General features: G+C 38.7%; 1 protein-coding gene across 5 annotated transcripts; it reads left to right on the top strand.

The window, feature by feature from the left end:
* The first annotated feature begins 773 nt into the window (after nucleotides 1-773).
* ZNF235 (zinc finger protein 235) lies at nucleotides 774-22,656 on the top strand. 5 transcript variants are annotated; one of them, XM_011997753.1, is made up of 5 exons: nucleotides 774-820; nucleotides 2,369-2,431; nucleotides 5,768-5,894; nucleotides 6,588-6,671; nucleotides 19,807-22,656. In XM_011997753.1, the coding sequence occupies exons 2-5, from the start codon at nucleotides 2,417-2,419 to the stop codon at nucleotides 21,783-21,785; spliced, it is 2,205 nt and encodes a 734-aa protein (XP_011853143.1). In that variant the 5' UTR covers nucleotides 774-820; nucleotides 2,369-2,416; the 3' UTR covers nucleotides 21,786-22,656. The 5 variants fall into 5 exon arrangements, with proteins under 5 accessions (XP_011853143.1, XP_011853141.1, XP_011853144.1 ...); XM_011997751.1 differs by having other exon boundaries at nucleotides 6,588-6,683; XM_011997754.1 differs by having other exon boundaries at nucleotides 782-820; nucleotides 6,588-6,683; nucleotides 19,814-22,656.
* The last annotated feature ends 1,822 nt before the right edge of the window (nucleotides 22,657-24,478 follow it).

Genomic DNA, 24,478 nt, shown 5'->3' with positions numbered 1-24,478 from the left:
CTGTTTAATTGTTCATTATGCTTCCGCAGAGACCCATCAAATTTTCAATCTCTTCCAAAGAAAGTACCAATAGATTGCACCTTGAGATTTTTTGTTTCAAAAATCCTTGCTATATCCACCAATCCCGGACTGTAGTATCATGATCATTATGCAATACTAATAAAATCCCTTGCAATGAAAGACCCGCCTTAAACATCCAGTTCTCAATCAGTTCCAACCTTGCCTTGACACTTTGCTCTGTGAAGGTGCCAACGCTCCGTCGAAGTGTTGTCCTCCATTGCTGCAATCAGCAACAAATTCCGTTGTTTGTCTTATCAACAGATTGAGTTGATGATATTCGGGGAGCCGGCATTTGACACAAGTTTGAGATCTGGTATTCCTTAACGTTCGGCGTCCATCGGAGCTCAGCCTAAGTCACTTTTACGCTTCCCATTTTTAGCCTACCCTTTGTTTCTGCTAAAAATTTTGGTTTCTAGCTTATTTTCATAATACAAGCTGAACTTTTCACTTTTATATGCCATCACTTTAAAAATTTTACAATTATTTTCTCATGAATTTTTAAAATGAATAAAACTAAAAGGAATCTGACAGTAGTAGCGCCAGAGAAGTGTCTCAAACCCAACCGGCTTGAGTCAAAACAAAACCCAGCTGGTGGGAAGCGCGACCCTTGGAGCATTCTGGGAACTGTAGTCCAGGAGTGAGAGAACTCTGAGACGCTTCCGCTTAGGAATTCTGGGAAGTGGAGTCCACGAACCGTGGGCACTCGCAGGCACTTCCGCTCCAGGAAGGCGAGGTCGGACCTGAGATAGCTCCCAGGGAGGTGAGTCAGCTCCGGGTCTCCAAGATTTCTCCGAGCCCTTTTGGCCTGGGCGTGGGGCCAGCGATGAACCGGTCCTTGGCTTGGGGAAGAGAAGCTGTGGCCCGCGCTCGAGGGCAGGGTTGGGAGACTGCGGGAGTTTGCGTCCCCTCGGCGGAACCTCTTGCGTTGGGGGCGGGCTCGCGTCGTGCTTCGAGGTTGAGGGTCTCCCGCCCTCTCTGCTGCCCTAGCCAGCCTCACGCACATACCAGCCAGTCCTGCCTGCTCCTCGCGGCAAAATATTGGGCAAGTTACGTAATCTCTCCTTGTCTCAGTTTCCTCGTGCCTGTAAAGGGTTAGTGCGTTCCCAGTGATGTTCTTGTGAGAATTAAATGAGATTTTATAGAAATAAGCTTAAAACCAGTGCATAGGAAAATGTTGGATGCCGCCGTTAATTCTGTTATACTCAAAAATACTCCTGTTGTTTGGAAACTCCTCTGAACCTGGGATGGGGTCGGAGATCCAGCTACGGAGCCGCTGTCCCTTCTCTAATCCTTGCCTGATGTGGGGCCGTTCCTGGATTCTTGTACTTTTCTAGCCTCTTGACAGGAGATTAGTTCCAGCCGGAGCCTGGGGAATGTCCTCTGTGTTTTATCTCAGAGAAGCGATCGTCATTACAGATTTGCAGAGTGCCAAAGGTGTCCTGAGGAGCTAATAAATGTTCAGTATTATGTGGTTATAACCAGTAATCCCGTGTGGTTAACTTAAGTGTAACAGCATTTCTTAGAGAGTTTTAGGTTTTTAGTAGTCATTGCTTTCATGCATATGGAAAAAGAAACTTTCTTGAGGCTCCTCCAGCTGAGTAACATTTGCAAGTAATTACATCTATTGGAGGAAAAAAAAATCCGCAGCAGTTTAACTGTCATTACCAACGGACCTAATTATGTTAGACAACCAATCACAGTTACAGACTTTTCTGAGGGTCATGGTAACTCACAGGACAGAGCAATTATCTTTGAGTTCTGGGTTTCTTGAAAAATTCATTTTCTAGAAAGCATACTCAAAAGGGCAGTTTTATGAAGCATAATAGCAGTTGCTTGTCAGAAGCTGCAGGAAATAGAGAATACAGGCATTATTTTCCCCATTTACAGGTGACTGAATTAAGGCACAGAGAGATTAATAATTCGCTTAAGGTTTATACTGCTTATACTGTTTATACTGTTTATACTGATCAGTAGAAAATAAGTAGAAATGCCAAAATTTGAAGCCAGGCATTTTGGCTCTGTTACATTACCCTGCCTGTCTTTGTCTCATTTCCTTGGAGACTAAGGTTCAGAAGAAGTACGCAGGGAGCTGCATTTGATTTAGGTCTGTTAATATGAAATGTTCATGAACAAAAGCAGCTGGGTGAGGGGGCCCAGTGGTAGCTGGGATCCAGCTCCCGTTCTCACTAAGCTGTGTGTAACTGTGCCTGCCTAGAGAAAGGGAGACCTTTCTCTAAAGTGCCACATAAAGTGCCATGTTGACTAGTGGCATCCCTTACCTATCTCATGATGCCTTTCCCTCCCCCAGGTTCACTCCCCCGGAACTCTGCCTTTTCCCGGAAGGAAGAGGGGGAAAATGACCAAGTTCCAGGTAAGTTTATTTTGCCTTTCTGTTTCTTACAATGACATCTCATTGCACAAAGATTGGACACGTTTTTCCCATTTGGAAGAGTAAAGGGAATGAAAGGTGCTTGAAAGATTGTTATATGCCAGGCTCTTGCCTTTTATTTCCAAATAATAGTATAAACATTAACAGATATATATATCTCTCTTAAATATTTTAAAATCTATTTCTGTGTAATATATTTATATATGTAAATATAAATTTCTAAATATATATATTTAGAGACAGAGTCTCACCTTGTTTCCTAGGCTGAAGTGCAGTGGCTTACTGCAGTCTGGGCCTCCTGGGCTCAATAGATCCTCCCACCTTAGCTTCTTGAGTAGCTGGGACCACAGGCACGTACCGCCACAACCGGCTAATTATTTTTAATAGAGAGGGGATATTCCTGTGTTGCCCAGGCTGGTCTTGAACTGCTGGGCTGAAGTGATCCTCCTGCCTGGCCTAACAGATACATTTTTTAAATGGAAAACAACTGTCACATTACAAATATGTTTACCAATAATTTCCCACCTTCCTTTTCATTTGCACTCACAAATATATATAATCGTACTTTACGTACAATTTTGAGTTTTTTAAATTTAATTTTATATCACCTATGTTTTATCATGTCATTTTCCATCGTTTACCTGATTTTATTTTTCCTCATTCTCCATGTTCATGTAATCTATGAATTTTGCCATTTTAAGGACATTGACAATAGCAGTTTTTCCCCATATAACTTCTCTTCCCAAATAGGAATTTTGAGAATTCTACCATTTTTTTAAATCTTTAAAGTTTTAGACTCATTTTCTCGTACACGACACCTCATTTTATGGAAAGAATAAAGTATAGCTTGGTGCAGTAGCATCTGACTGATGCCAAACTCAGAGAAAGTAATTTTAGTTTCAAACAAGAGCTACATTTCTTTCTTTAATTCTAAGTAAAACCTTGTATTATAGTTAAGTATCTGTTTTATTCATTAACATGTTATTATATTTTAAAGATGTACATACTTAGTTTAAAAGTTTTATAGCACTTGGAGATTCGCCAGGAAATTTGCTCCATGGAACAGCTTTGTGAGGATGTAGATGGCCTTACCTGCATTTTAAACATAGACAGGTGTGAACCTTTAGAATTAGTGAAGTCCACTCAATGCCCAGCTGAAGTTAAAGCTTTCAGTGCCTAAGCCAGAAGTTTCAGATATTTCATTTGGGTGAAGGCCAGGCACAGTGGCTCACCTGTAATCCCAGCACTTTGAGGCTGAGGTGGGTGGATCACTTGAGGTCAGGAGTTCGAGATCAGCGTGGTCAACGTGGTGAAATCCTGTCTCTTCTTAAAATACAAAAATTAGCTGGGTGTGGTGGCACGTGCCTGTAATCCCAGCTACTTGTGTAGATGAGGCAGGAAAATTGCTTGAACCTGGGAGGCGGAGGTTGCAGTGAGCCGAGATCACACCACTACAGCCTGGGTGATAGAGTGAGACTGTCTCAAAAAAGAAAAAAACAGAAGAGACTATTCAGGGACCTGAGGCTATGCTACACGTGTATGTGTCCCTGGCATGTCCTGGTGGATGAAGAGCTCCAAAAATAACATTGCTCTTCACCAGATTCCCTTTCTCAGTGCATGACTCTTTGCCAGGTGTGTCATTGAGTTGTTTAGTACGTGGATGATCAGAACGCCAGCCAAAACAAATGTAGGGATGAGCAGTGTAAAAAATAAAAATGTTAATTTCCATACAGATAAAAAATGTTAATTTCCATACAGAAAAATGCCATATACAGACTTTATGAGACAAATAGGAAACAGGTGCAGGGGTAGGAATTTATATATTCTAGAAAATGACTTAATATCCTTAATAGTAATGTTATTGATACATGAAAAATCCCAATAGGATTAAGCAAAGGCAATATGTGAAGAAAAATAATATCAGATCATCTTTAAAAAAATTAAATAGCTGTTTATATCACTCACCAAATTGTTCAAGATTTTAAAAAAATGTAAGGTCCAGTTTTGGCCACAGTACAGAGAATCGGGAGTACTTACAATCTCTTACAGGAAGAGTTAGTTGAGAAAATTGACATTATACCAGCAAAACAAAGACCAGCAAAACAAAGGTGTATATATATTTTTTACAAGTAATTACCACTTCTTGGAACTTATCTTTTTTTTTTTTTTTTTTGGAGACAGAATCTTGCTCTCTCATTCAGGCTGGAGTGCAGTGACATGAACTTGGCTCACTGCAACCTCCACCTGCCAGGTTCAAGCGATTCTCCTGCCTCAGCCCCCCGAGTAGCTGGGATTACAGGTTTGCGCCACTATGCCCAACTAATTTTTGTATTTTTAGTAGAGACAGGGTTTCACCATGTTGGTTGGGCTGGTCTCGAACTCCTGACCTCAAGTGATCCGCCCACCTCGACCTCTCAAAAGTGCTGGGATTACAGAAGTGAGCCATCGCGCCCAGCTGGAACTTATCTTAAGGAAATAACCATATGAGCTGGCCGAGATCTATGTAAAAATGTTTTTTGTGGCGTTGTTTGTCATTTTTGAATTTTAAATGATTGAATGTGCATTATTTAGAATGGTTAAATATATTGTAGATCATGTTTGTGAGCTATCATGCAGCCATGAATGGGATGAAAGAGATGATGGTGATGATAATAAGAGTAATATCTAACATTTATTGAGTACTTACTGTATGTCACACAGTGTCCTAAGTTCCTTATAGTATTCACTCATTTAATCCCTTCAAGGACCCTATGATAGAGGTCTTCTTATACAGATGTGGAAATTGAGGTATTGAGAAGTTAGGTGACTTGAGCAATGTCACAAAACTAACAGTGGATAGACCCTTGGAATGTGAACTAAGGCAGTCAAACTCAAGAGTCTGCACTGTTAACCTTGACCCTAAATGCTGCTGCAATTGACCAATATAGCATGTTCCTGAGAACCCAGAGAATGAACTGCATACTTGTCTCAGAGCTTTATGAAGGCCTGTTGGATTGACAAAATAGTGGTACTATCCAATGAGAGAAGATAGGTACCATTAAACACTGTTGGGAAGAAATTAATGCAAAATTTCTTATAAAATTTGGTGCTATCAGTCAAATGGTAAAATGTGTGTATGCCATGATTTAACAATGACAGTTCTAGGAATTTAACTATATAAAGGGCACCACGTTACATGTACAAGGTATTTTCCTTTTTCCCCCTAGCATTTTTGGTGTGATTGTGGAAAGGAAAGAATAGTAACTCTACAGAAAGAGTTGCTTAGGTGCCAGTGGCCATTGGGTACGAGATTGAGGTTACGTGTGCTTGATGTTCTAGGAGGCAGTGACATTCAAGGATGTGGCTGTGGCCTTCACTGAGGAGGAGCTGGGGCTGCTGGACTCTGCCCAGAGGAAGCTGTACCGAGATGTGATGCTGGAGAACTTTAGGAACCTGGTTTCAGTGGGTAAGGACAGGCACCGTCTGTAATTCAGCAGGGTTTCTCAACCTCCATGCCATTGATGTTTTGGGCCAAATAATTCTGTGTTGTATCAGGCTATCCTGTGTATTTTGGGATGTTAGTGGCATTCCTGGCCTCTGTCTCCTTGTTAAGGCTTTGGGACTGCTCAGAGACTAGAGTTTTTCTGTCTCTTTAGAGTATAGAGACAAGATGTTTCTGGCCTTTGTTCCAAGACAAATGATTTTCTTTTAGAAATGAACTATAAAAGAACAGTTGAGCTTGGCTCCTCCTGCTTTCTTTAAACTTGTCCATCATGATCCATTGGTGGGTTAGGAAATTAGTAAGTTGCATCAGCATTTCTGTAATAAAATAGAGTAACAATATCAGAGCCCCTTAGCCAGAATGGTGCATATTGTGGCAATAACTGCTGCTGCTTGCAGTAAGGGATGTGATAAAAACAGATATAGATTAGAAACAGGTCCTTTAATATTTTATTTCAATAGTTTACATAGGGTAATGTATTTCCAATGATAGTAAATGTATTTCTTATAATGTGTTGTGATAAAAAAAAAAATGTTTCCTAAACATTGCATGGAGGGCCAGAGGGGAGACTTACATCATGTGATTGGAACCAGAATTTTTCAGTACTCTTTGCTTTTAACACTTTAACATTTTCACTTAAATACTATCTTTTTATAGGACATCAGTCCTTCAAACCAGATATGATATCCCAGTTGGAGAGGGAAGAAAAGCTTTGGATGAAAGAGTTTCAGACCCAAAGAGGTAAGCATTCAGGTGAGAACTGTGCAGCTGGAATCATAGTTAACAGCTGTTATTTTTCCTTTATTCAGGATAATTTCTTCTCCACCCAGCTGAGAGATTTTTTTTTAAAAACATCTGTCATGGCTGGGCGCAATGGCTCAAGCCTCTAATCCCAGCACTTTGAGAGGCTGTGGCAGGTGGATCACTTGAGGTCAGGAGTTCAAGACCAGCCTCGGTAACAGAGCAAAACCCTGTCTCTACAAAATATAAAAAAATTAGCTAGATGTGATGGATGTGCCTGTATTCCCAGCTACTCAGGGAGGCTGAGATGGGGGGATTGCTTGAACCTGGGAGGTATGGGTTGCAGTGAGCCGAGATCCGCCACTGTACTGCAACCTTGGTGACAGAGCAAGACTCTGTCTCAGAAAAAAAAAAAAGAATAAAAACATCTGTCACATCATGTCACTCCTCTGCTTCAGACCCTCCACTGGATTCCCATTTCACTGACTGAAATCCAGTGTGTTTAAGGAGCTTGTAAGACTGTATAATGTTTGCCTACTCACCTAGCTTTATTATTCTGTTTTTCCCCCTCCCTTTGTCGCTGCCATCCTCACTTGTTCCTCAAATATGACACCTGCATCACAGCCTTTTACTTTCTGTTCGCTGGCTGGAATGCTGTTTTTTCTTAAACCTCTGTCCTCTTTCTGATTGATTGATTGATTGATTGATTGAGATAGGGTCGCACTCTGTTGCCCAGGCTGGAGTGCAGTGACACAGTCTCCACTCACTGCAATCTCCATCTCCTGTGCTCAAGCGATCCTCCCACCTCAACCTTCTGAATAGCTGGAACTACAGGTGCGCACCACCACACTCGGCTAATTTTTGTATTTTTTGTACAGACAGGGTTTCCCCTGTTGTCCAGGCTGCTCTTGAACTCCTGGACTCAAGCAATCTGCCCACTTCAGCCTCTCCAAAATGCTGGGATTATAGTCATGAGCCACTGCGCCCAGCCCCTCTTCCTTATTTCATTCATACCTCTGTTCAGAAGTCATTTCATGAGAGGCTTTCTTAAAATATCATCTTCTGGCCGGGTGCAGTGGCTCATGCCTGTAATCCCAGCACTTTGGGAGGCCAAGGTGGGCAGATCACGAGGTCAGGAGATTGAGACTATCCTGGCTAACATGGTGAAACCCCATCTCTACTAAAACTACAAAAAAAAATTAGCTGGGTGTGGTGGCAGGTGCCTGTAGTCCCAGCTACTCAGGAGGCTGAGGCAGGAGAATGGCATGAACCCGGGAGGCAGAGCTTGCAGTGAGCCAAGATCACGCTGCTGCACTCCAGCCTGGGCAATAGAGCGAGACTCTGTCTCAAAAAAAAAAAAAATTCCATCTTCCCTTCACTCTCCATGTCCTTAATTTGCCTGAATTTGTGTGTAAGCACTATACCACCAAGGCTTATTCACATATATTTATTTTTTAATTGTGGTAAAATATATATAACATAAAACTTTAACATTTTAACCATTTTTGAGTATATAGTGACATTAAGTACATTTACATTGTTGTGTAGCCATTACCATGATCCATCTCCAAAAGTTTTTCGTTGTTCATAACGAAACTCTGTACCCATTAAACAATGACTCCACATTCCACCTCTCTCTCCAGCACCAGTTAACCATTGTTCTACTTTATGACTCTGAATTTGACCATTCCACGTACTCAAGTGGAATTATATATTTGCCCTCTTGTGTCTGGCTTATTTCCCTTAGCCTAATATCTTTGAAGTTCATCTGTGTTGTAGCATGTGTCAGAATTTTCCTCTTTTTTATGGCTGAATAATATTTCATTATAGTACAGTTGACCCTTGAACACTGTTTTCCACAACAGCAGCACCATTTTACATTTCCACTAGCAGTGCACAAGGTTTCTAATTTCTCCACATCCTCACCAACACTTGTTATTTTCTGTTTTTTTTTTTTAAATAATATCCGTCTGAATGGGTTTGAAGTGGTGTCTCATTGTGGTTTTGATTTGCATTTCCCCAATGATTAGTGATGTTGAGCACCTTGTCATATGCTTATTGGCCATTTGTATTAATATATCCTCTTTGGAGAAATATGTGTTCAAGTCCATTGTCCATTTTTGAATCAGGTTTTTTTGTTGCTGAGTTTTGGAAGTTCTCTATATATTCTGGATGTTAGTTCCTTATCAGATGTTTGAGTTGAAAATCTTTTCCTCCTTTCTGTTTGTTGCCCTTTTTACCCTGTGGATACAGTGTCTTTTGATATAAAAAGTTTATGTTGGGCGCGGTGGCTCACACCTGTAATCCTAGCACTTAGGAAGGCCGAAGCGGGTGGATCACGAGGTCAGGAGTTGGAGACCAGCCTGAGATGGTGAAACCCTGTCTCTACTAAAAATAAAGAAAATTAGCCAGGCATGGTGGCGGGCACCTGTAATCCCAGCTACTTGGGAGGTTGAGGTAGGAGAATTGCTTGAACCCAGGAGGTGGAGGTTGCAGTGAGCCAAGATCGCGCCACTGCACTCCAGCCCGGGCTACAGAGTGAGACTCCATCTCAAAAAAAAAAAAAAAAAAAAAAAAGTTTTTGGTTTTCATGAAGTCTAGTTTGTCTGTTTTTTTCTTTTATTGCCTGTGCTTTTGTTGTCACATCCAAGAGACTACAAAATCCAGCATTGTGAAGCTTTCGCCATATGGTTTCTTCTAGAAGTTGTGTGGTTTTCATTTTTTTTCTTTTTTTTTTTGAGACGGAGTCTTACTCTGTCGCCCAGGCTGGAGTGCAGTGGCACGATCTCAGCTCACTGCAACCTCCTCCTCCTGGGTTCAAGCCATTCTCCTGCCTCAGCCTCCTGAGTAGCTCAGATTACAGGCACCTGCCACCACGCCTGCCCAATTGTTTTTTTACTTTTAGTAGAGACGGGGTTTCACCATCTTCACTAGGCTGATCTCGAACTCCTGACCTCATGATCCACCTGCCTCGGCCTCCCAAAGTGCTAGGATTACAGGCGTGAGCCACCACACCCAGCCAGTTTTTGCTCTTACATTTAGGGCTTTGATGCATTTTGAGTTGATCTTTGTGTAAGGTAAGGGTTGACCTTCATTCTTTTGCATGTGGATATCCAGTTTTCCCAGCCCCATTTGTTGAAAAGACTGTCCTTTCGTCGTTGAATGGTCTTGGCAGCATTATCAGAAATGATTTGGCCCTACATGCAAGAGTTTATTTCTGAGTTCTCTAGTCTGTTCCTTTGGTCTATATGTCTTTATGACAGTTTTGATTAATGTAGCTTTATAATAAGTGTTGAAATCAGAAAGGAAAAAAGATTCCTCTGTATTTTTTCTTCTTTTCAAGATTGTTTTGGCTATTTGTGGTCTCCTGCAATTACATGTGAGTTTTAGGATGAGTTTTTATATTTCTGCAAAGAAGAAATTGGGATTTTAATAGGGATTGCATTAAATCTATAGATTGCTTTGGGTGATTTTGGTAACAGTATTTAATTGGTAACAGGTTTTTTCTGTAATCTTTAGGGTTTCTACATACATCTTTTGTGAACAAAGATAATTTTACATTTTCCTTTCCAATTTAGATGCCTTTTCTTTATTTTTCTTGCATAATATCTCTGACTAGAACTTTCAGTACTACTGTGTTGAATAGAAATGGTAAAAGTGGGCATCCTTGCCTTGTTCTGGTACTAGAAGAAAAGCTTTCCATTTTTCACCATTGAATATGATGTTGGCTGTGGGTTTTTAATGTATGGCCTTTATTATGTTGAGTTAGATTTTTTTCTATTCCTGGTTTAAATATTTTGATGATGAAAAGATTTTTAATTTTGTAAAATGCTTTTTCTACATCAATTGAGATGATCATGTGTTTTCTTCTTCATTCTGTTGGTGTGGTATATTACATTGATTGGTTTTCATATGTTACACCATCCTTGCATTCCAGAACTAAATCTCATTTGGTCATGGTGTAATTCTTTTAATATGCTGCTGAACTCTCTTTACTAGGATTTTGTTGAGGATATTTATATCAGTGTTCATAAGGGACATTGGTCTGTAGTTTCCTTTTCTTATAGTATCTTTGTATTTGGTATTGGGGGAATCCTGGTCTCATAGAATGAATTAGGAAGTATTCCCCCCTCTTCAGTTTTTTGGAAGAGCAAAATGGATTGGTGCTAATAATTCTTCAGATGTCTAATAGAAATCACTAGTGAAAGTCCAGGACTTTGCTAGGAGGTTTTTGATCACTGATTCAATATCCTTTGTAGGTATAGGTCTATTCATATATTCTGTTTCTTCCTGATTCAGTGTTAGGTTGTGGGTTTCTGAGAATTTGTTCATTTCATCTAGGTTATCTAATTTGTTGGCGTACAATTGTTCATGATACTCTCTTATCCTTTTGTTTCTATAAAGTCAGTAGTAATATACCAACTTTCACTTCTGATTTTAGTTATTTGAGTCTATTTTTTCTTAGTCAGTGTAGCTAAATGTCAATTTTATTGATATTTTCAAGGAGCCAACTCTTGTTTTATTTTCTCTATCCTTTATTCTCAATTTTATTTATTTTTGCTCTTCATAAGATTTGATTCCTGGCCGGGCGTGGTGGCTCATGCCTGTAATCCTAGCACTTTGGGAGGCCAAGGTAGGCAGATCACCTGAGGTTGGGAGTTTGAGACCAGCCTGACCAACATGGAGAAACACTGCCTCTACTAAAAATATAAAATTAGCTGGGCATGGTGGCACATGCCTGTAATCCCAGCTACTCGGGAGGCTGAGGCAGGAGAATCGTTTGAACCCAGGAGGCAGAAGTTGCGGTGAGCTGAGATCACACCATTGCACTCCAGCCTGGGCAACAAAAGCGGAACTCTGTCAAAAAAAAAAAAAAAAAAAAAGATTAGATTCCTTTCTTCTGTCAGCATTGGGTTTAATTTGGTTTTGTTTTTTGGTTTTCACATTTTTACTGGAAGCCACTGGGGAGGGTCCTCCTCCCTGTCAGTGGAGGTGCTCACAGTTTCTTCAGCCACTCCAGGCTTGGGCCCTAGGAGTCCTGGGGTTGGCTGGACACGTAAGGCACACTGCCATCATCTCAGACAGGCATTGGGTAATTGTAGGGTGTGGCCTGGTTGATCATGATGGCGTACTTGGTGTAGGGGCTGAGCGGGGGCAGAATTATAGCATGGCCTGCAATGGTGAAGGACACAACCAGCACCGACTCTGGCCCAGGCATTCTTGAAGAAGGCAGCAAGTCTTGCAGCCATCTTGATCTCGGCAATGGCGATGGCTTGTTATTTTTTTCAGTTCCTTAAGGTGTAAGGTTATGATGTTGATTTGAGACCTTTCTTCCTTTTCTTTGTAAGCATTTATAGCTATAAATTTCCCCCTTAGCACTGTTTTTGCAGTGGATTTGTTTTCATTTATCCCAAGATATTTTCTAATTTCCCCTGTGATTTCTTCTTTGATCTGTTGGTTGGTTGTGTATTAATTTTCACATATTTATGGAATTTTCAGGTTTTGTTCTGCTGTTCATTGGTAGTTTCATTTCATTTTGATCAGCAGAGATACTTTGTGTGATTTTAATCTTTTTATATTTATTAAGGCTTTTTTGTAGTTTAACATATGGGGTATCCTAGAGAATGTTCTGCATGTACTTCAGAAAAATGTGTATTCTGCTGTTACTGGGTGGAGTGTTCTGTATAATCATAGTCTACATGTATATATTTCCATATACTTCAAAAATGTATAAAACATAGAACTTTGATTAATTCTAAAATTGCTTATGTCCTTTGTTAAGATATCATATAATCCACCAAACTGAGGGAGATATGTGATAAAAATGACTTAGTAGGATACCGTTTGTAATGCCACCATTCAGTTCAGTTTTAACATTCATTTTACATCTTTTTCTGTTAATGAAAATTGACTTGATGGTTTAAATGGATAATTTCTGCTTCTCCACCCTTCTCCTAACATACACATAATTTGGATGACCTATTTGTTTTCCTTTCTATGACTTTAAACTTTTTATTTTGAAAACTTAAAAAACATGGAAAAGTAAATAATGCCACAGACTGTATATCCATACTGTCTTAGCAGTTATCAACTTTCCAGTGTTCCTGTTTTTTCTGTTCCCTTCTGTTTTTTTCTGGAGAATGTCATATTTTTTTCTGGAGAATGTCTTGTCACCCATAGATTTATCAGTGTCTATCTACAACAGTAACTCCTTATTGTCACTTAATATCCATTCTGTAAGCAGTATGGGCTCATATGTATTTATTGTATACTTTGTGTTATAATCCAGTATTGCATTGTTTATTTTGTTACCAAGTTGTTTCTACTTTGATCACTTGGAGCTTTTTCAGGTTGCCTCCTGTGGTTGAAATCACCAGTGATTTCTAGAAATGCAAATTAAAACAATAGTGAGATATCATCTTATACCCGTCAGAATGGCTGTTACTAAAATCTGTCATGGATCTCAGGAGATCTCAGATAATGAACTCAAGATGGATTAAATAGCACCATTTACTCAATAGGATGTCCTTTCCCCAGTGTATGTTTTTGTCAACTTTGTCAAAGATCAGTTGGCTGTAGGTATGTGACTTATTTCTGGGTTCTCTTTTCTGTTCCATTGATCTATGTATCTATTTTTGTATCAGCATCATGTATCTATTTTTATATCAGCATCATGCTGTTTTGGTTACTATAGCTGTGTAGTGTAATTTGAAGTCAAATAATGTAATGCCTCCAGCTTTGTTATTTGCTTAGGATTGCTTTGTCTATTTAGGCTCTTTTATGTTTCCATATGAATTTTAGAATTGTTTTTTCTCATTCTGTGAAAAATGACATTAGTATTTAGATAGCCATTGCACTGAATTTGTAGATTGCTTTGGGCAGTATGGTCATTTTAACAATATCGATTCTGCTGATCCATGAGCATGGGATATTTTTCCATTTTTTTAATGTCATCTGCAACTTCTTTCATTATTGTTTCATAATTTTCCTTGGTTAGCACTTTCCCCTCCTTGGTTAAATACATTCCTAGGTATTTTAATTTTTTTTGTAGATATTATAAATTGGATTATGTTCTTGATTTGGTTTTTAACCTGATCATTATTGTTGTATAGAAATGCTACTGACTTTTGTATATTGATTTTTTTAATCCTGAAACTTTAGTGAAGTCATTTATCAAATCTAGGATTCTTTTGGAGGAGTCTTTAGGGATTTGTAGGTATACGATTAGATTGTCAGAAAACAGATACTAAATGACTTACTCTTTTTTCCAATTTAGATAGTTTTCTGCCTTTCTCTTGCCTGATTACTTTTCCTAGGACTTCCAGTGCTATGTGGAATAGGAGTGGTGAAAGTGGGCAATTCTTGTTTTATTCCAGTTCTTAGGGGGAATGCTTTTAGCTTTTCCCCATTCAGCATGTTACCTATGGGTTGTCATATATGACTTTTATTATTTTGAAGTATGTTTCTTCTGTGCCTAGTTTGTCGAAGGTTTTTATCATGAGAGGACGCTGAATTTTGTCAAATGGTTTTCCATATCTGTTGAGATGATCATGTGATTTTTGTTTTTAATTCTGTTTATAGACTTAATCACATTTATTGGTTTGTGTATGTTGAACCATTCTTGCATCTTTGGAATAAAACCCGCTTGATCGTGGTGGCTTATCTTTTTGATGTGCTATTATATTTGGTTTGGGGTGTTTTGGAGGGGTTGTGTTTATTTTTGGAGGATTTTTGCATCTACGTTCATCAGGGATATTGCTCCGTAGTTTTCTTTTTTTGTTGTGTCTTTGTCTGACTTTGGTGTCAGAGCGATACTGGCTTTGTAGAATGAGTTAGGGAGGATTCTCTCCTCTTAGATTTTTTGGAAGAGTTTTAGTAGAATTGATACCAGTTCTTTGTTCCTTTTGTGGAATTCCATTGTACATTCGTCTAGTCCTGGGCTTTTTTGTTCTTGGGAGGTTTTGCATTGCTGATTCAATCTCACTGCTCATTAATGGTCTGTTCAGGATTTCTGTTTCTTCCTGGTTCAATCTTGGGAGGTTGTGTGTTTCCAGGAATTAGTTCATTTTCTCTAGAATTTCTAGTTTTCAAGTGTATTGTTCGTAATAGTCTCTGATCATGTTTTGTATTTCTATAGTATTAGTTGTAATGTCTCCTTATTCATTTCTGATTATGTTTATTTGGATCTTCTCTTTTTTTGGCTAGTCTTACTGTCAGTTTATCAGTTTTATCTTTTCAAAGATAAAAACAAGCTTTTCATTTCATTGATCCTTTGTATGGTTCCTTGGTTCTCTATTTTATTTCATTCTGCTGTGGTCTTTGTTATATCTTTCTTCTGCTAGCTTTAGGTTTGAATTGTTCTTGTTTTTCTAGTTCCTGGTGGTGAGACATAAGGTTGTTAATTTTTTATCTTTTTTTTTTTTTTAATGTAGACATTTAACGCTGTAAACCTCCCTTGTAGCACTGCTTTTGCTTTGGTATATTGTATTTTCATTTTCATTCATTTCAAGAAATTTAAAAATTTGTCTTAATTTTGTCATTAACCCAAAGATTGTTTAGGATCATGTTTAATTTTCATGTATTTGTATAGTTTCTAGAGTTCTTCTTGGAATTGATTTCTAGTTTTATTCTGAGGTATGAGAAGATACTTGGTATGATTTTGGTTTTTAAAAATGTAGTGAGACTTGTTTTGTGACCTAACATATGTTCTATCTTGAAGAATGTTCCATGTACTAATCAGAAAAGTGTATATTCTGCTGTTGGGTAGAATGTTCTGTAAATATCTGTTAGCTCCATTTGACTTAAAATTTAAGTCCAGTGTTTCTTTGTTGATTTTCTGTCTCAGTCGTCTATTTAGTAGTGTCTGTGGGGTGTTGAGGTCCCCCACTGTTACTGTATTGCTGTGTATTTTTTTAGGTCTAATAATACTTGCTTTATGAATTTGGGTGCCCTGATGTTGGGTGTGTATATATTTAGGATTGTTATATCTTACTTGTTTATTGATCCCTTTATCATTACGTAATGACCTTCTTTGTCTTTTTTTTACTGCTGTTGATTTAAAGTCTTTTTTTTATCTGATCTAAAAATAGCTACTCCTGCTCGTTTCTGGTTTCCATTTGCATGGAATATCTTTTTCTACCTCTTTACCTTCAGTCTGTGTCTTTATCAGTAAGATGAGTTATGTTGCCATTTGATTTCTTTATCTTCTTTCTTTGTGTAATTATTTTATAAGGCCTGCGAGTTTTATACTTTTGTGTCTTTTATGATGGCAAGTATCAACCTTTTGTTTTCATGGTTAGAACTCACTTGAGCATTCCCTGTAGAGCTGGTCTAGTGGTGACAAACTCCCTCAGTGTTTATTTGGGGAAGGCTTATTTTTCCTTCATTTATAGAGCTTATTCTAGTAGGATACACAATTTTTTTGTTTTTTGAAGTAACTTGAAAATAGAATCCCAATCTCTTCTGGCTTGTAAGGTTTCTACAAGTTGAATCATCTGATGGAGCTTCCTTTATAGGTGACTAGACATTTTTCTCTTGCCGATTTTAGGATTTTATCCTTTATATAAACCTTAGTCTGATGACTGTATGCTGTGGTGAGTTCCATCTTGCAATGTATTTTCCTGGAGATCATTAGATCTCTTTTATCTGGATGTCTAAAGCTCTTGCTAGATTAGGAAGTTTTCCTCAATTATTTCCTTAACTAGTTTTCCAAACTTTTTACTTTTTCTTCTCCCTCAGGAATACCTATGATTCGTAGGTTTGGTTGCTTTATGTAGTTTCATACTTCTTAAAGCTTTGTTTTTTCTTCTTTATTCTTTTTTCTTTACTTTTGTCTGACTAAATTAATTCAAAAGACCTGTCTTCAAGTACTGAGATTCTTTCTTCTGCTTGTTTAGTCTATTGTAAATGCTTTCAACTGTATTTTGTAATTTCTTCAATGATTTTTTCATTTCCAGAAGTTTTTATTCGTTTGGCTTTTTAAAAAAGATATCTATCTCTTTCTCTTTGGTAAATTTCTCATTGATATCCTGAATTGATTTTTTGTATTGCTTTTCAAATTTCTTTTGTATCTCATTGAGCTTCCTTAAAATTAGTATTTCAAATTATTTATCTGGCTGATTTTTTCCCTTATGATCTGTATTTCTTTTATGTTATTTTTTTCCTGTTTTACTACACTGACTAGAACTTTCAGTAATGTTGAATAAAGGTGGCGAGAGTGGATATACTTGCATTGTTTCTGATTTTCTGAGGGAAGCATTTAGGTCTAATTTTAGAATGTTAAATCAGTAGTGATTATCTTGAGATAATCACTACTTTGTCGTGATTTATCCTTTTTATACATTGTTAGACCTGATTTGATAACATTCTGTTAAGAATTTTATAAATATATTCATTAGGAATATTAGTCTGTAGTTGTCTTTTCTTGGAATGTGTTTGTCTTATTTTGGTGTTAGAATAATGCTGGCTTCCTAAAATGTGTTGAGAAGTATTTACAGCTTTTTATTTTTCTGGAAGAGTTTGTCTAGCATTGGTATTGTTTCTTCCTTAAATGGTTAGTGAAATTCATGGATGAAGCTCTGTAAGCCTCAAGTTTTGTTTGTGGAAACGTTTGTAAGTATGAATTCTATTTCTTTGGTAGATAAGGGCTATTCAGATTATCTGTATGTTTTCAAGTAAACTTATTTTGTGTGTTTAAAGAAATTTGTCCATTTCATCTGCATTGTTGCATTTATTGCCATAAAATTCATAAGTCCCTTATCTTTTTAATAATGTATACAGGATCTATAATTATGTCACCTTTCATTACTGATATTTGTAATTTGTATCTTCTTTCTGTTTTTATCATGCATGCTAGAGTTTATTAATTTTATTGTTCTTTTCAAAGAACTAGCTATTTATTTCTCTTATTTTCTGTTTATGCTTACTTTGCATTTAATTTGTTCTTGTGTTTTTAGTTTCTTTGACACATTTCTGCTTTATAAATTTTGCTTTAAGTAGAAATTTTGATATGTTGGTTTTTTATTTTCACTCAGTTTCTAAAGTTTTGAATTATTTTTGATCCACAGTTTATTTAGAAGTATGTTGTTTATTCTCTGAATATTTGAAGATTTTGCAGAGCTATTTCTATTCTTAATTTCTGATTTAAATCAGTTGTGGTTAGAATACCCTTTGTATGACTTGACTCCTTTTGCTTCTGTTAGAACTTGTTTTATGGCCTAGAATATGGTCTATCTTGGGGTATGTTCCATGTATACCTGAAAATAACATTTTCTGCTCTTATTGGATAGAGTGTCCTGTAAAGGCCAAGGAGTCAACTTGGTTGATAATATTGCTTCAAGCCTATATCTTCACTTATTACCTACTTGTTTTTGGTTGTGTTTGCTTTTTAACATAATTGATTGTTTTTGTTTTGTTTTGTTTTCTGGCTGCTGCTGCTGCCGCTGCTGCAGCTAAGACCTTTTTTGTTTCTTCAGCTTTTGTGCATTGTGGAAAACCTGGATTCACAGAGCCTTCTTAGTCAAAAGCCACCGTCAGTGGGCTGTTTAATAATTCAGAGGGGAAAGGTGTCTTCAGTGCCCAGTTCCCTACATGTCTTCCCAGAGTTGTCATAATAGGTCTTATGGAGGTTTTTGAGCATCTTTTTCCTCTGGTTGATGTTCATCAGCAGATAGCATTTGTGGGCTTTGTCCTTTCAATGTATCGGCATGTGTTTTTCGTAACTGCAGATCTTGGCCAGGCGCAGTGGCTCATGCCTGTAATCCCAGCACTTTGGGAGGCTGAGGTGGGAGGATCGCTTGAACCCAGGAGACAGGGGTTGTAGTCAGCCGAAATCGTGCCACTGCACTCCAGCCTGAGGGGCAGAGCAAAACTCCATTTCAAAAGAAAAAAAAAAAACTGTGGACCTTGATGTTCAAGTCAATAATTCTAGTCTCTGGGGAACTGGTGTCCTCAGGGCTTGCCATGTCCTTTTTTATGAACTATTTGGCTTAATTTTTGGCTTCTACTGGTTAGCCATCTCCAAAGACAAGTGTCTTCACAGCGTCATCAACCTTCTCAATTCTGGGAAAGTTCTGGTAGTCTTTGAGCAGCGTACAAGGGCACAGGTCATCATCTTGGCTGGGCTGGATTGGTTTCTGGATGGCATATCCACAGGCGGCCTGGAGGAAGAGACTTGGAGGCTACCAGCACCACTGTTTGGAAGGAAGTCTGGTGCTCCCTCCTCTTGGCTTCTCAAGAACTGGAGCTTGGGTCCCAATGGAACTTAGTGCCCTTCACACAGTCCTTGGCATGGTGACTTCTGACCCCCAAGGGGCCAGGGCAGCTGTCCATTTCACAGCATGGACTGGGTTACATGAGTGCCACCATGCATCTTCCTACTTGCTTTACTAGCTGTTGGAAAGCGGTATTGAAATCTCCAGCTATAAATATGGATTTGTCTATCAGTTATTTTAAGCACATTTCTAACTGTGCAGGTTGTATAATGAGAGCCTATAATTGAGGCATGTATTTTGCCTGATTTATGTAGTTGCTACTTATGATTCAGTTCCTGTAGCCAAAGAAGAGGTGACTTTTAATTTACCATTCTTATAGGCAAGGAAGTCAATTTTTCCTTTCCAAGTACTTACTGAGATATCATTTTGTTGCTCTGCAGCTGGCTGGTTTCTACCCCCTGTCCTTTTCTTAGATCTATAGTTCTGTGTTTCCACAGGCCATAAAATCCAAGAAAATCCATGATGGTAAAGATAAGCTGAAAATTTCCATCACGAACTAAAGCCCGATACCGAAGGAACTATGTGTAAAATTTGGAAACATCTGGACAAAGCATTCATTTTGGAGTTGTGTATACTGGAGAATACACACAGACAGCAAGACACATACTCAGAAAAGACCCAAGATATACCTTAAGCACTCACCCTGGGCTGATCTCAAATTTTCTATCTTAAATATGGCTTTTAAAAAAATTTAGTGTTCTCTTGGTTGCAGCTGCTTTTCGGAGCTCCTATAAATTTATTTCAGCCAGTCTAGTTTTTTTAACATTTCCATGGGGAAAATTAGAGCTTAGATCTTGTTAATTTCTCTACTTTGCTAATGTCAGTCTCTGGTCCTTTATTCCTTATTCTCTGTATCCTTTCAGGAGACAGGAATCAAAACGAGATGGCGACTCTTCACAAAGCAGGATTAAGGTGCTTTTCACTGGGAGAGCTTTCATGCTGGCAAATCAAGAGACATGTTGTGAGTAAATTAGCCAGAAGTCAAGACTCCATGATAAATATTGAAGGAAAGAGCTCTGAGTTCCCCAAGCACCATGATTCCCCCTGTCAGGTGGGAGCAGGAGAATCTGTTCAAGCTTCTGTGGATGACAGCCTTCTAGTGAATCACGTAGGGGATCATTCCAGGATCATTGAAAATCAAGAATTTCCAACTGGGAAAGTTCCGAATTCTTGGAGTAAAATATATCTGAATGAGACACAGAATTATCAGAGAAGTCGTAAGCAGACTCAGATGAAAAACCAATTATGTATATTCGCTCCATATGTTGACATTTTCAGTTGCATTTCACACCACCGTGATGATAAGATACTGCACAAAAGAGATAAAGCTCACAGCAATAGTGACTGTGGTAAAGATACCCTAAAGGTATCACCTCTTACCCAGTGTAGTGTTCACACAGGACAGAAAACCTACCAGGGTAATGAATGTGAAGAAGCCTTCAATGATAGCTCCAGTCTCGAATTTCATAAGCAGGTACACTTGAGAAAGAAGCCTCCAACGTATAGTACGCACGAGAAGGACACTAGCCATAGCTCACGTATTCCTGTTCAACAAAGTGTTCGTACTGGAAAAAAACGCTACTGGTGTCATGAATGTGGTAAAGGTTTCAGTCAGAGCTCAAATCTGCAAACTCATCAGAGAGTCCACACAGGGGAGAAACCCTATACATGCCACGAGTGTGGTAAGAGCTTTAATCAGAGCTCACATCTTTATGCTCATTTGCCTATTCACACAGGAGAGAAGCCCTATAGATGTGACAGTTGCGGGAAGGGCTTCAGTCGTAGCACAGATCTTAACATTCATTGCAGAGTTCACACTGGAGAGAAACCTTATAAATGTGAGGTGTGTGGGAAGGGCTTCACTCAGAGATCACATCTTCAGGCCCATGAAAGAATTCACACCGGAGAGAAACCCTATAAATGCGGGGATTGTGGTAAACGCTTTAGTTGTAGCTCAAATCTTCATACCCATCAGAGAGTCCACACTGAAGAGAAACCATACAAATGTGATGAGTGTGGTAAGTGCTTTAGTTTGAGCTTTAATCTTCATAGTCATCAACGAGTCCACACAGGAGAAAAACCATATAAATGTGAAGAGTGTGGTAAGGGTTTTAGTTCAGCCTCAAGTTTCCAGAGCCATCAGAGGGTCCATACAGGAGAGAAACCATTTCGATGCAACGTGTGTGGTAAAGGTTTCAGTCAGAGTTCATATTTTCAAGCACATCAGAGAGTCCACACTGGAGAAAAACCATACAAATGTGAAGTGTGTGGGAAGCGCTTCAATTGGAGCTTGAATCTTCACAATCATCAGAGAGTCCACACGGGAGAGAAACCCTACAAATGTGAAGAGTGTGGTAAGGGTTTCAGTCAGGCCTCAAATCTCCAAGCCCATCAGAGCGTCCACACTGGGGAAAAACCATTCAAGTGTGATGCATGTCAGAAGCGATTCAGTCAGGCCTCACACCTTCAAGCCCATCAGAGAGTCCACACCGGAGAGAAACCATATAAATGTGACACTTGTGGTAAGGCCTTCAGCCAGAGGTCAAATCTTCAAGTCCATCAGATAATTCACACTGGAGAGAAACCATTTAAATGTGAGGAATGTGGGAAAGAATTCAGTTGGAGTGCTGGTCTCAGTGCTCATCAGAGGGTCCACACGGGAGAGAAACCCTATACATGTCAGCAGTGTGGGAAGGGCTTCAGTCAGGCCTCACATTTTCACACACACCAGAGAGTCCACACTGGAGAGAGGCCTTACATATGTGATGTCTGTTGTAAGGGCTTCAGTCAGAGGTCACATCTCGTCTACCATCAGAGAGTCCACACTGGAGGGAATCTGTAGAAATGAGAGAGGTGTGGTTCAGCCTTCAGTTAGAGCTCACATCTTTGTCTCCGTTGGGAAGTCCATGCTGATGATTGTGAAAAGTTCTTGTAAAACTAGAACCTTCAAAGAATCTTGACGGGGAAGAAGTCTCTCAAATGCTGTGTTTTAGACTTGGTCAGGACATGAATTCTTTACAAACGTCATATTTCACAGATGAGAGAAAACTTTGTTCTGTAAATATGATCAGTGTTTATATCAGAGTTACCAAGTGTCCCAGTTCTCAAGATGTAACACAGGAGAAAAGTCTTGTCAGAGTCTGCACAGGAGAGAGGCCTTCCTTTAACAAAAATATGATTGACAGAAAAAATTGATGTCAACTAAAATGTAACCTCTATGTAAGGAGGTGTTTTTCACCACTGTATCTCTACCATGTAGAATTGTGCTTAGCTCATAATAGGGCCCAGCAATTACTGAAGAAAGTGAAGAAAATACCTATAATTAGGACAAATACTTGAAAATTCTAGTCTGTTTTGTACCGTAAATTTATATTAATTTATATTCAAGAGGAATCCTACAAGTAGCCTTAATAACGTTAGTTTCAGTAAGTACTGAAAAGTGTGTAATACTGCCATCCATACTAATACAGATTTGGAAAAAAGACACGACTGGCTCCCATCCTTCAGCCTTAGTTCTTTGTACAGTGTATCAGTTGTGTACAGTATGATTTTTAGCGTCATTAGTTTATAGACTGAACAATACTGTTTTTATCTAATATGACCCTGCAATTTACATGATTAGAATTTTTGGACACTAAGCTTTACTGTAACTCTGAAAGTGTTAAAAGTAGTTACTGATGACAAAAAGTTTCTTAGTAAACTTGAATTGTTAATCATTGGTTTCATTATTTTCATTCAGGTTCAGGTCTACTTGCTTTTCTATGTATAGTCTTTCCTGCATCTAGACCACTTTAGAAGGAGCTTTGGCAGATTTCAAGCACATTAATTTGTCACATTTATCCCCTTAAAAGGAAGTGGCAGGGCAAGAAACCTGTTGGGTCTTTATTGGAATTTTATCTTATTGTTTATTTATTCTGTTGAATAGAGCCTTGCAATGTTGCCCAGGTTGTTCTCAAACTCCTGACCTCAAGCATTCCTCCCACCTTGGCTTCCCAAAGTGTTGAGATTATAGATGTGAACCTCTGTGCCCAACCTTGAAATTGTATTCAATGTAATGATTTAGATGGATTACTGTTTACACAGCATTCTATGCTTAACACCTCTTGGTATTAGTGGACAATAAATACTCTTTGACCTGGCAGTCCTAGCACTAGAAATTTCACTTAGGAGATTGTGACAAAAGCGAGAAAGATTGTACACAAGGATCTTTATCCTGAATTCAAAAAGGAAAATGTCAGTAAAATATTTGAGTAAGTCTTGATAAATCCTTATAATATACAGCCATTAAGATGATCAGAGGTCTATAATGACTAGAGAAAACATTATTCATGAGAAAACTAGGTTAGCTCCTTCCTGGGATGGATCCAATTAATAGAAGTCTGTCCACCTAATGATGTGATTATATGCATAGAAATAATGGAAGGATATTAATATGCTAACAGTTGTTTACTGTGACATGGAAGGTTGGGATGATATTTTAACTGTTCAAAAAATTATGGTGACTTCAATTTTATCAAAGTAAAAGTGATTCAGTTTGATAAAATTGATGATAATCCCTTACAGCTAAATCTTGTTTGCTTTATCTCATTATATGGCATGTAATCCTGTGTTATGGATGTGTAACCGGCTTAAGTCCAGCTGTTTGCTACTCAGAGGCTGAAAACATGAAAAGCAAAATGTAGTGAAAGGAAAGCAGTTTTACTAATCAAATGTTAGCAATTGGGAAATGGCCAGGCTCATGCCTTAAAAGACCATTCCAACGTTTTGGACTGAGTGAGGGAGTTTAAGAGGGAAACTTGGTGTGGGAAGTAAGTGGGAGCGGTGCAGTCAGGTGCAGGTCTTGCATGTCGTCTTCTGATGGTTTTCTTGAGTAATCTGCCCATCTGGAGTCCAGTTTGCATCATCTTGATATTGGCCCAGGGGTGGTGGATGAACTGTTCATAACTGCCCCTAAGTGGGAGGATTGCGCAGCTGATTTGTTTAGTCTGTGTCTGTTTTGCTTTAAAATTAGTCCCTGGAATTCTAAGTAAGCACAATTATACAAGGGAGCGCTGTGCATGAAGTACCTGGTGGGAAAGGGAGAGATGAAGAGTTTTAACATATAAGGCCACATTCTGAGATTGGGGAGGAAAGGGAGAAAAGTTTTTAAATGCATTTCAAAGCTGGAATACTCTGTTAGAATTCCCCACTGTCGAACTTCATCCTATTTTTATGGAAAGTGGGCAACACAGTTAATCTGGCTGCTTCCTGCTGCAAGGGGGCGTAGTTGGGAAGTACCAGAATGGAATCTATTCACTTGGAGTTGGAAATATATCCGCATTCCCAGATCTGTAGCAGGAACTTGCTGGAGCCTTACAGTGGGAGGACCAAGGACCTAGGAACTTTTGAGAAAGTCTGTCCTCAGTGTATAACAGTAGTAAAATCCACAGCAGCTGATGAGGACAATGAGAAGAATACCAACCATACTGTATATGAAAGTCTTTTATGAGGAAGTCAGCTGGACCACACTGTTCAAGGGTCCTGGGAGAGGATCCT

The sequence above is a fragment of the Mandrillus leucophaeus genome, unplaced genomic scaffold (genome assembly GCF_000951045.1).
Source record: "Mandrillus leucophaeus isolate KB7577 unplaced genomic scaffold, Mleu.le_1.0 Scaffold546, whole genome shotgun sequence".
NCBI classification, from domain to species: domain Eukaryota; kingdom Metazoa; phylum Chordata; class Mammalia; order Primates; family Cercopithecidae; genus Mandrillus; species Mandrillus leucophaeus.
The sequence above is the reverse complement of the archived record's forward strand: the minus strand, read 5'-3'. Positions and strand labels throughout refer to the sequence as shown.

Bases quoted from the DNA above. Each gene is read 5' to 3' on its own strand.
- ZNF235 (XM_011997750.1), top strand. From the start codon at position 884: ATGAACCGGTCCTTGGCTTGGGGAAGAGAAGCTGTGGCCCGCGCTCGA. The intron at 1,103-2,368 runs GCAAGTTACGTA...TCCCTCCCCCAG, and splicing joins TCCTCGCGGCAAAATATTGG to GTTCACTCCCCCGGAACTCT. The intron at 6,672-19,806 runs GTAAGCATTCAG...GTATCCTTTCAG, and splicing joins AGAGTTTCAGACCCAAAGAG to GAGACAGGAATCAAAACGAG.